The 10,958-nt window shown below is 62.5% G+C and overlaps 1 protein-coding gene across 1 annotated transcript; it reads right to left on the reverse strand.

Moving 5' to 3' along the window:
* Positions 1-366: 366 nt before the first annotated feature.
* On the reverse strand, positions 367-10,608 carry C29H2orf42 (chromosome 29 C2orf42 homolog). The gene is made up of 8 exons (XM_067312390.1): positions 9,316-10,608; positions 7,397-7,507; positions 6,982-7,086; positions 5,161-5,265; positions 4,017-4,124; positions 2,939-3,039; positions 2,585-2,747; positions 367-1,546 (listed from the first exon to the last, which is right to left on the reverse strand). Exons 1-8 carry the CDS (start codon positions 10,136-10,138, stop codon positions 1,338-1,340), a joined length of 1,725 nt encoding a protein of 574 aa, XP_067168491.1. The 5' UTR covers positions 10,139-10,608; the 3' UTR covers positions 367-1,337.
* Between the last annotated feature and the right edge of the window lie 350 nt (positions 10,609-10,958).

A 10,958-nucleotide genomic window follows, 5' to 3' on the forward strand; every position in this document is an offset into this window, starting at 1 on the left:
ATCCCAGCGCTTCCCCTTCCCCGGGTGGCCCCGGTGCACGGCTCAGGTGCCGGGATGCTGTTGGTGGCTCCAGAGAGCAGAACCGCCCTGGCGAGGGCTCCCCTTCCGCCCCGCGGCCGTGTCCCTGCCCCGGGAGGGTCGGTCCCAGGGTGGCCCCGGTGCCGCCCGGGCTCCGGCCCTGCCGGTGCAGCTCGTTTCAGGCCCGGATACCGGGAGCTGGCCCAGCAGATGCCCTGGCCACGGAGCAGCCGGTGTGGTGCCCGGCGGGCCGAGCCTCGCCGGTGGAGGTGAGCGATGCGCCCGGCATGGAGGCGAGCGCCCGGAGCAGGAGACGGGGCCGCGGACGAAGCAGGTCGGAGCCGTGCGGGTGAGGTAACAGCTTTATTGCTCTGGGTGGCTACAGCGGGGGCCGAGCCGCCCCGCCGGTGCTGCGCGGGGGGCTGCTGCCCCGAACCCGCCTGGCTGGGGTGATGCGTCTCCTGCCCCCCCCGGGGCTGTGGGGCTCCGGAGCGGCTGCGGGGGTGAGGCAGGGAGGGCAGCTGCCTGCAGCGAGGGGGGCAAAGTGCCCCACTGGCCTTGCGCCTGCCCTGCTGGGGGCTTGGCAGGGTGAAACGGTTCCTGCTGTGTCCCCCCCCCCCAGGACACAGCCCTGCGGGGGCTTGTCACCTCTGTGCACCCCAGGCCAGCAGCGCTGTGGCTGCAACATGGGGGTCTGCTGGGTGCTGGGGGGGTTTAACCTGCATCGTTTTGCTTCCCCAGGCAGCGGCTGTGCAGCCCTCCCCTCCCCGGGGCTGGCCGGCTCCCTGCACCCCGAGGTGGCCGAGGGGACCCTCGCTGCGGCTCTGCTCCCCGTGGGGAAGGTGCAGCTGGAGCCAGGCTCGTCCCCAAGCTGCGCAGGGCCAGGAGCAGAGGTGATGGGCCCAGGTAGGAGCAACTCCTGAGCAGGCGTAAGGCAAAACACTTGGGGGGGGTGCTAGATGCTGGGACAGGGTGCAGCGAGGTGGTGAAGCCTGGCCAGACCCAGCCCTGAGCAGCCTCCTGCAGCTGCCCTGGCTCTGGGGGGCTCCTGCCTGCCTTGGGGGGCTGGGGACCCCCAAACCTGGGGCTGAGCCCTGCTGCCTGGCTCTGACCCTGTGCTGGAGGTGATGGCTCTGCTCCCCTGGCTCCTGTGGGGTGGATGTGGGGGGCAGAGGGGCTGTTAGGGTGCCGCTGCCCCTGCTGCAGCAGCAGCAGGCTGTGCTGGGCTCGGTGACCCCCCCTGGCAGTTCTGGTGCTGTGGCTTGTGCCTGGCAGCACCCTGGGGTGCTGCGGGTCTGTGCCGGGTGCCCTGGGGGGGCTCAGGGGAAGGTGATGGTGGTGAGGGGGGTGAGCTCCAGCGTCTGCTCCAGGGGCGGCTGCTGGTCCTGGAAGGCGGCGGGGTGCCTGCTCCCGTGGTGGCCGTACTCGAACTTGATGCGCAGCTCTCCGATGCGGGACTGAGGTAGGATGTCGGGGATCCACTCGATGATGAAGGGGGTGGGCTCCTTCTGGGTGGGGGAGGTGTTGCCTGGGGGGGGAGGGGGTCAGGGCAGGGCTGGGGCCCCCCAGGGCTCAGCTCTGGGGGCTGAGTCACCTGGTTTTAGGGGGGCCCTAGCCTGCCCCCCTCAGGGGAGCCCAGCTTTCTTGCTGGGGCCCCTAGTGCTAGAGTTTTTTTTTCCAAAGCACACTTGAGTTTTGTTGTAGGTGAAGGGTGTGGGCCCACTCATGCTGTGGGTGGGTTTTCCCTTTGGTGTGGGGAGGGAGGGGTGGCCTTGGCAGAAACTATCTCGAGTGTCTGAGATTATGAGATTTGGGGGGGGGGTGGGGGGGCACTAGAACTGTGGCTGCTGTCTTGCCTGGTGGGGGGGCCCTTTTGGGGACTCCCCTCCAGGGGGACCCCCAGCCCCCTTTGGGGGCCTGGGGGGTCCCCTCTATGGAGGGGGGGCCCCTTTTGGGGGCTCCCCTCCAGGGGGACCCCCAACCCCCTTTGGGGGCCTGGGGGGGGTCCCCTCTATGGAGGGGTGTCCCCTCTGTGAGGGGGGTTCCCTCTATAGGGGGAGCCCAGCCCCCTTTGGGGACTTGTGGGGTCCCCTCCATGGGGGGAGCCCAGTCCCTGTGGGGACTCCCCTCTAAGGGGGGGTCCCCTTTATGGGGGGAGCCCTGCCCCCTCTGAGGACCCAGCACCCCTTTGTGGGACCCCTTCTTGCTGGGGGCTCCCCTATGTGTTTGTGTGTGTGAGCTTGGCCCCCTTCTTGCTGGGGGGCCCCTCTGTGTGTGTGGGAGGGGGCCCTTCTTGCTGGAGGCTCTTTTGTGTGTGCGAGCTTGGCCCCCTTCTTGCTGGGGGGCCCCTCTTGCAGGCAGGGAGGCCCCAGCGCAGTACTTGGAGGATCGGCGGTGGGGTGGGGGCCAGGGCAGAGCCCAAGCCCCCCTCCTCTCTTCAGCGTCTTCCTCTTCTCTTCAGCTGTGCAGGCCGCTCGCCCTGGACGGCGGCTCTGCTTCCTGCCGCTCCAAAGCCAGCCCTGGCCCGGGGCAGCGAGGGCGGCCCGGCCCGAGCCCGGCTACTCACCCACTTTGAGGAAGGTCTTGAGCTCCAGGGGCCGGATCACCGGCTGCTTCTCCAGGCGCCCGTATGTCTCGGCAATGCTCTCCACTTCCACCTTGGGGCACTTGAACAGCTCGTACGTCCCATCTCGGTTCTGGATGAAGCTGCGAGTGATTTCCAGCGGCATCTGCCAGCAGCAACAGGGGGAAGGAGGTAGGGAGCATAGGGGCTCTTGTTTGCCGTGAGCAGGGGGGGGTGGTGGCAGCGGGGGCAGAGCCTGCGCCCTGTGCTGTGGCTGGTATCGGGCCACCGCAGCCTGTGGGTTCACCTGGAGCCTCGCGGTCGCAGCGGGGCACGGGGGCTGCCTCTCGGCCTTACCTCGGGAGTATCGAAGATCTGCTTGACCTGCAGGATGTTGGTGATGTGCCAGGTGTACTTGGAGAAAGTCCCCAGCGGAAGGGCGTCTTTGCGGACAAAAGCTGGGGTGGGGGGGGGGGGAAGCCTGGTTAGTGGCTGCAAGGTGGACACTGTCTTGCTCTGCCCACGGCCACGGGGAAGGGGGATCATGTTTGTCAAGGGCGGTTCTCTTCTTTTTCGGCCCACCTTCCCCTTTTTCTTTACCTCTGCTGTAGGCTTGAGCAAGATCTGTCCCCTGCTGCAGCTCCTGCTGTCTGCCTCTTTCATGAGGTACCCCTCACCCTGGCCCTGGGTGCACTGTTTAGTACTAGCTTGAGGACTCGTCTCCAGTGCTCATTTAATAGCAGCAAATAAAGTAAATCCTTCCTGGCCCTCTTACTGAGATCTGTTTTGCCTCTGCTGGCTCCAAGTTTGAGTTCCATGAACACCAGGGCACTAACCACTTCAGTGCCAGGGGGCCTGAGACCCAACTGCCTCGGCTGCTGCAGCCGATGGTCCTGTCACACTCATGTACTGCCCTTAACCTCTGAGAGAGGCTCCTGTGTAGGCTAGAGCCTTGCTTTACTCTTCAGACAGTCATGGAAGCTTTAGGTTGAAGCACTGAGGAACCCTTGCTAGGGGGAAGGGGGGGGGGTGTAGTCTGCTTAATTCAAAAAAGGAGCACGGAGAAGACTCAAGGGCAAGCTGACTATTCATGCACCACGCCAACCCTGCAGTAACTTCTCCGAAAGCCCTGGTGCAGGCTCTGCTGCGGCAGCCAGCCCCAACCTGCATGAGAACTCGGGCGGAAGCAGTTAGCAGCACCAGCACGCAGCAGAGGCTCCACATCCCCCTTAACTCAGCCGTGTCCAACCCCTGGGTCCTGTTCACTCAGCCACTGTCATCTTCTAGCAGCTTTTTCACGAAGACAGTGTGTGAAACAGGAACTAGCTCCCAAAGCTGCTGCTGTTTTCTCTCTTGCTGCTGGTTCTCCCCCCCAGAAGCATCTGCCTTCAGCAGCACACGGTGCTCGCTCTGTACAAGCTCAGTCCCATCCTACCGGTGGTGGAGTTGGGCAGCCTCTTCTTTGTACTCCCAATGGAAATCCTCTGCTGCAGCGCGTCGAAGAACGCTTGCGGGATGTGGAAGACCAGCGGCTCTGGCTTGCCTAGGAGTTCAAGGACAAGGGCCGGGGGCTGAGGCGAGAGGCTGCGCTTGCCCAGGGCCCAAGCCGCCATCTCCCACCACTTTTACCCCTGACTGTCCCATAACCCACCCCCTGTTTCAGGGGGCTCTAGTGCAGCTGTGCACAGCAAGGCTGAGCTTATCACAGAGGCGGGACCTGCGGCTCCTCCAGGCTGGCAGTACAGCCGTCTGCTAAGCCAGGGTCCTGCTGCCGAAAGGGGCCCCTCAGGGGCACTAGAACTGCCTTTAGGCGAGCAGAGGGCACTGCTGCTGTGGTCTCCGCCACTGCCACCAGCAGCAGGTGGAGGGCAGAGCACACGCACAACTCATCTTAACAGCATCATCGCACAAAGCAAGCTGACGGACATGTCTGGGAAGGGCTTATGGAGCCTGGAATGAGCCCCCCCCCCACACACCTGCTGCCTTCTAGCACTTTTGTCCTTGTATTAAGGAGTCCAGCTGCACCAGGGCACTAGCCCCCCAGTCTCACGGCTGCTGCTGGCAGTGCTGTGCTCACGCGCTACATCCCGGGAAAGGATTTTTAAAGAAACGCCAAAGGCCCCCTCCCTCTGCCTGATGGTCGGGGTCACGCTACCTGCTGGGGTCAGGTGCTGTCACTTGCCCTGCACAAAGCTGAGCAGTGCAGGTGACTTGACCCCCCCAGGTATTAGATGCACAAGACACAACACAGTGTGAGGTGTCTCACCTTACCTCACCTTTTCTGCTCTGCTCCAGGCTGTTTCTTTGAGCAAAAATAAGCTCTAAGGGAGTCTCTCCCTTCCCCAAGCATAAACATCAGCACTAGGCTTGTGATAAGAGCTAAGCCCCTGCTTAGGGAATGAATGACGACGGAAACTTCCCAGGCAAAATAATATTTGCTCCAACCAAGGCAAGCGCGTGCTTCCCTTTGGGCTAACAGTTACTTAATGCTGCCAGGAGCTTGGCTGTTAACTACTGAGGCTGCGCTGGGAGCGAAATCGTGCCCGAAGGCTCTCGGAAGGTGGTCCCCAAAGCCTTACCCTCAAATTGGTAATGCATGGTTTGATGGATACGTTCGGTGACGCTGGCCAGCCACTCTTGGAAGGACAGGGTCACCTGCGACTCATCCAGCAGCTGGTTACAGCCTACAGGGAAAAGGAAAGTGAAACCAGAATCTACACCTCACACAAGGGAAGAGCAAAGACAGGAAGGAAAAAATAACTCAGACAATCCCAAGCCAGCACACGCTGGCCCCACGGGACAGGGTCTGGGTGAGTGTCTGCATGTAGCCAAGTATTTCCCATTTCCCATTCACTAGTTTCCCAGCAGGTAGACGTGATGATCCCTGCAAAACAGCACAGAAAGGCAGCAGACAGCAGCACAACAAACAACAACGTTTCCACCATCTTGAGGGATCAGAAATGACTTTATCGGGCATCGCATTCCCTGGGCTCAGAAATACAGAGCTATTTTAAAAGCAGAGGTCTGTGGGGACCCATCGGCACACACTAAATCCCCCCTTGATTTCAGTAACAGCTACAGTCTTGGCACCACAGTACAATAATTACACTGTTTATTACAGAGCAGTTTTCACAGAAACCACCCGTGGACTTTCCGTGTGCTAAGAAAGCCCCAGAAGCCCCAAACTCTCCCTGAAGCATACACAGGCATTGGCAGGAGCAGAGCAGAGCAAGTGCTCACACTCTGCCTCACAAGCTCCCCTCTGCTATTTCGGGCAGCTTGGCTTTTGGCTAGTCACCCTAGGAAAGCGCTTGCAACTTGACCCGGGGGCATGCGCGTTTCCTAGTGGGCACATGTCCAGCGCTACGCAAGCTAGTCCGCTGCGGGAGATCAGACACCCCCCCCCAACCAGAACTGGGGGGAAAAGACAAAACAGCAGACAAGCAAGCAATTAATTTGGGGGAAGGGGGAGAGAAAAAGAAGAGATTTGTACCACTTTCTAGGCCAAAACTAAAGCTAAGAGAAAAGAGCACTAAAAAAAGCTTTCCAGCCAGCCCCAGCCACTATCAGAAAGGAGCGAGGCTTTTTCTAAAGGGCGGCAACTCACGGGGAACACCCGCAGATTTGCACGGGAGTCGGACTGACCCTCAGCTCGCTGAACAGCTCGTAAACACACGCAAGTCCACATTCTTCTCCTCAGAGCTAACAGTTATTACATATACGCACGTGAAACGCTCCCCGAGGCGGCCAGGGTTATCCGAGTTTACGTCTCATTTACATCTGGCACATGCCCCGTGGCTCCCCAGGAGAGTTGGGTGGATAGCTAACGCGGCCAGAGCCCAGCTGAGCAAGCATTTCCCACTATAAAATACAGCTGTTCGAGGATTCCGGCCAGGATGGGTCTCCCCCCGGCAGCTTTGTATGTGAGGGACACTACAGACCACGAGAATGGCAAAAGAGCAACAGTCCAGGTTACTGCCGTGCCTGAGCTGCGTCACCTATCCAGTTTTGTCTGGGAAGGCATATAACTGCATTAGGTTAATAGCGTTATAATGCCTGCCTGCCCACGACAGCACTGTCCCCCCGCTTACGGAGAGCCACAGGCATGCCAGCGCCCTAGAGTTACACGAGACACAGTGCTCCCAGTCGCACCAAGGCAGCAGAAGGCTCCCGACCCCGACTTTCACCTCCTAGAGAAGCACAGAAGAATTCCCCAGGGATCGGTGGAGTGACACGGAGGGGCTGCAGCCCCAGCCGCCCCCTCGGCAGAGGTTACGGCAGCGTGAGCCGAGTCGTCGGCCCGCGAGGTCCACACGGCTTCGCGTTCGCGTGGTCCCCGGGCGCTTCCGGACAGCCGCCGCTTTGCAGGCGGCGCCCGAGGCCGCGGGGACGAGCCCTACCTTGCCTTTTCAGCGACGAAGCAACGGCCGGCTTTTTCAGGCTGCTTTTCCTCAGGCCGCTGTTAGCTGCATCTTGAGCCAGGAGCGGGCTGTTCCCCTGCGCACCTGCAGTTCACGTCGGGAGAGTTTCAGCGCACAAGCCCTGGCAACCCGCGCGCGTCCCGCAGAGCCCCTCGCGCCCGTCGAGGGTGGGAGCGAGAGACTTTCCAGCTTAACACCACCAAAAATAAGCATTAAAGGAGCCGCTCAGACTCACTGCGGAAGCCTGCAGCAGGCAGGGTGTAAGGCCTGCTACGGCTCTCAGAGATCACAGCGGGGCTGCCCCTCCTGCAAGCGGGCAAGGCAGCCGCTTTTCTTTCAGAAAACGTCCAGCTCTGCAATAACCTGAGCCGCAGCCCTTCCGACGGACACTCACCAGATGTTACGTCCTTCTTCCTCTTCTTGGGCTTGGAAGCAGCAGTCTCCCCAGCCGGCACCGTCGATTCGGGGCCGCAGACGAGCTGCGGCACGATGAGGCCTTTCAGACCTAGGAAAAGCAGTGCTCAGGCCTTAAAGGCTCCTTAACCAATCCTCAATCCCACGCGCCCTCCCGTGACTGCTCCCGCGAGCGGCCCCAGTGAGCCCGCCAGGACTGATCCCACACGGACAGTTACTCAGGTGAAGGGAAACCAGAGACTCCGCTAAGTATTCAGGGCTTTGCTCTTCTGCGGCTGCGCGCACAGCCTGGCACTGGATCCGCTGCTGCACGACTCCCGACCTGGCGGGCGCGGGCGGCTTGCCAAAGCACGGGGCAGCAAACGTGCCAACCATTAACAAGCAACATTTTGCGTTGCCCTGAGTCATTGTTCCTAAAAACACAGGAAAACTAAACAAAAACCAAGGGGAAAAACCCAGACGTGAAAGGCAGGACTCAGACGAGCCCCAGAGGACAACTGTTGACACAAAGTCAAAAGGGAACCAGGGAAGGAGGCAGGACCGGAGCAGGGCGTGTTCAGCATCCGAACAGCAAGATTCGCCCCCGAGCACGCGGCAGCCTGGTACCCCGGTGCGCTCACACGGGAGGATAACCAAGAAATACAACCGCTCCCAGGTTTTGTGTCTCCGCCTGCAATCAGGCCTCCAGCTTGTTCTTCTCGCACTTTCCGACCTAACATCAAACCCCGCGGTACCAGCACGCCTCGGACCAGCTCCCCAGACACTCACCTGGCTAAAGGCAAGCGCCGTTCCCGACGGCACCGGGCTCGGATCCGCTGCCTTCCCGGCTTCACTCCCGCAGCAGCAATGCCACAAGGGCCGCGGGACAGGCACAGCGCAGCCGCACGACGACACGGGAGCACGCTGCCCTTTTTTGGGGAGTTCCCACCCCAAATCCTCAGAGTGTGCTACAGGCATCCTCAGAGAAACCCCAAAAGACACTCTGGCCCCGCAGACATGTTTTGCAAGTGGGAAACTCAGGATACAGGTGAGGGAAGTGCTTCTTGGGGAGGGCATCACGAGGCAGCCGCTGGGAGCGTGGCAGAGAGGGGCTGGTTTCCATCTTGTACCAATTTTACAGTCTAGTCCCCCAGATGGGGCCCAAATCACTACCCAGCCACTTTAGAAACAGCCCCTCGAAAGTGGAATTGAGTTTGTCTGCGATTTTAATTAACTCACTTCATCCGGGTTGGCCTTCTCAGGGCAGATTCCCAAATATATTTGGGTGCCTAAAGAGACAGTGGGATTATCGAGGGGCACCTATGGGGGTGCACAACGCCCAGGGGAAGTTCACCCTGCCCCGCTTGGATTTTGCGACGAGCCATTTCAGCTTCTCCCCACCACAGCCGTCGTGCTTGCCCAAACAGAAGACGCCCTGGCAAGAGGAAACCTGGTTCGCTAAAGCAGCAGGTTGCAGCAAAGCCCCTGGGGCTCTGCTGCCCAGGGGCAGACCCTGACTCCGGGAGCACCCAGCTCCGCTCCTGCACAAAACGGGAAGGAAAAGCAGCTGCCAGCAAGCAGCAGCCCCAGAGCCCAGCTCCCACCATCTGCCTCAGCCCAGCACTGGCTGCCTCCCTGCCGAGCCACCTATTTGTAGTGGGAGGAGGCAGGAAACGAGGCCCCAGGTAACGAAGGCCTGATGGGGCTCAGCTGAGGGCTCCCCTCGCCTCCGGGCAGCTCAGGGCAGAAGCTGGGTGCTTCAGCAACGCAGGGCGCAGGCGGGAGAGCCGAGGGCGGCCCGCGCTCGGCCGGGCACCGCTCCCCCTAATCCCGCCTGTCCCCTCAACGCCCGCGGCCTCTCCTCCTTCTCCCCCTCGTGCCACGCCGCCGATCGCTTTGCGTCGTGCCCCCTCCACCTACCGCCCGAGTCGTAGCTGAGGAAGTCGGCAAACTCCTGAGCCAGGGCCTCGTCGCTGGCAAAGGCGCAGATGCAGGCGAAGAAGTGGATGCACCTCTGCGCCGCCTCCTCCTTGGCCGAGCCGGCCTTGCCCGACTTCAGAGCCTGGCACGAGCAGAAGAACCTGTGCTCCGCCAGGCTCCTCGCGCTCACCTTCTGGGCGAAGGAGGCGTGCAGGTAGCCGAGGCTGTGCTTCTGGCTGGCCTTGCACTTCACCACCAGCACGCTCTTGGTGATGCGCTGCACCAGGGGCCCCGTGGGCTCGGTCGCCAGCTGCCAGAGCGTTTGCTTCGTCTCGGGGGAGGCCTGCATGGAGTTGAGCACCGAGCTCTTCAGGGTCAGCGGGGTGGCCTCCGTCTGACAGTTCAGGGCCAGTTTGACGTGCTGGCACTGGTTTTCCACCACGCCTTGCGTGGCGGCCTTCAGGCACGACGGGACGTAGCAGCGGCCGGAGCTGAGCTGCGTGATGATGGTGCCCTCCACCGTCTGGATGGCTGTCTCCGAAACCCCGAGCTCCACGAAACACCGGTAATCCGGTCCCCGGTCTCTCTGCCGGACGGAGTAGACTTGCAGATCGGAGCCGGTGACGATCTTGACGGCATCGACGCTGGGCTGCTTGCGAGTGCCATAGCGGAAGACGGTCCCGCAGGTCTTGTTCTTGCAGCTCAGGCCCCGCGTGCCGTTGTAAGTGCCACAGCGGGGACATTTCCTTATTCCCCTGAGCGTGGCTTTCCCCAGGTCCGACAGGAAGGCAGGGACTTTGGTCCGGACGGAAGCAGGCTCCATCCTCCAGGCAGCCTGGAGGGGAGAGATGGGGAGGTGATGGACGGGCACGGCAGTATCTGGTGACACCTACAGGTCCCTCTGCGGAGGCAGAGGCGGTGGCTGTCCCCAGCAGCGCTCGCACGCAGCGGAGAAGCGGAGTCAGGGGGAAAGCAGCCAAAGGCAGGATGGGGACGGGGCCCCGCCGGTCGCTGCAGCGCCGGGGGCTACGCCACGCTTGCGGCTTCGGGGCGCTCGGCGCCATGGAGGCCCGAAGCGGCGCGCGGGCGTAGAGCAGCCGTCCCACAACGTGCTAACGGTTCACGGGGCGACTCGCAAGCGCGCATCTCCCAAGGGAGGAGGGAAGCGGCATCGCGGCGGCACTTCCCAGGCTCCGGAGAGCGGCAGGAGAGCACGGCCAAGCGGGGAGCGTGGGGCGGCACGGGGCAGGCCGGGCCGCTCGGCCTCCTCCCGGCCCTGCCATGCGTGGCGGCGGCCAGGCCTCGGGGTAACGGCTGAGTGTGGAGGACGGGGGGGAAAAGCACCGAGGGGCCGGGGCGGGCGGGCGGCCAAAGGCCTCGTCCCCGTCCCCGTCCCCATCCTCCTCCTCCTCCTCCTCCTCCTTCTCCCCGACCAGGCCGCGGCCTCCCCCGGCTCGGGGCCGCCTCGAAGCTCGGGCCTCGCCCGCCGCGGCCGTGACGTCACGCGGCCGTGACGCCACACCTCGCCGCGGTGTTACCCACCCTCCCAGGAGCCTCTCCGCCCCCTGACGTCACTTCCCGCCTCGCGGGCGGCGCCCCCGCGCGGGGCCCGCGCTCGAGCTCTTCCCCCCCCCCCTTCCGCC

This window comes from Apteryx mantelli, chromosome 29 (genome assembly GCF_036417845.1).
Source record: "Apteryx mantelli isolate bAptMan1 chromosome 29, bAptMan1.hap1, whole genome shotgun sequence".
NCBI lineage: Eukaryota > Metazoa > Chordata > Aves > Apterygiformes > Apterygidae > Apteryx > Apteryx mantelli.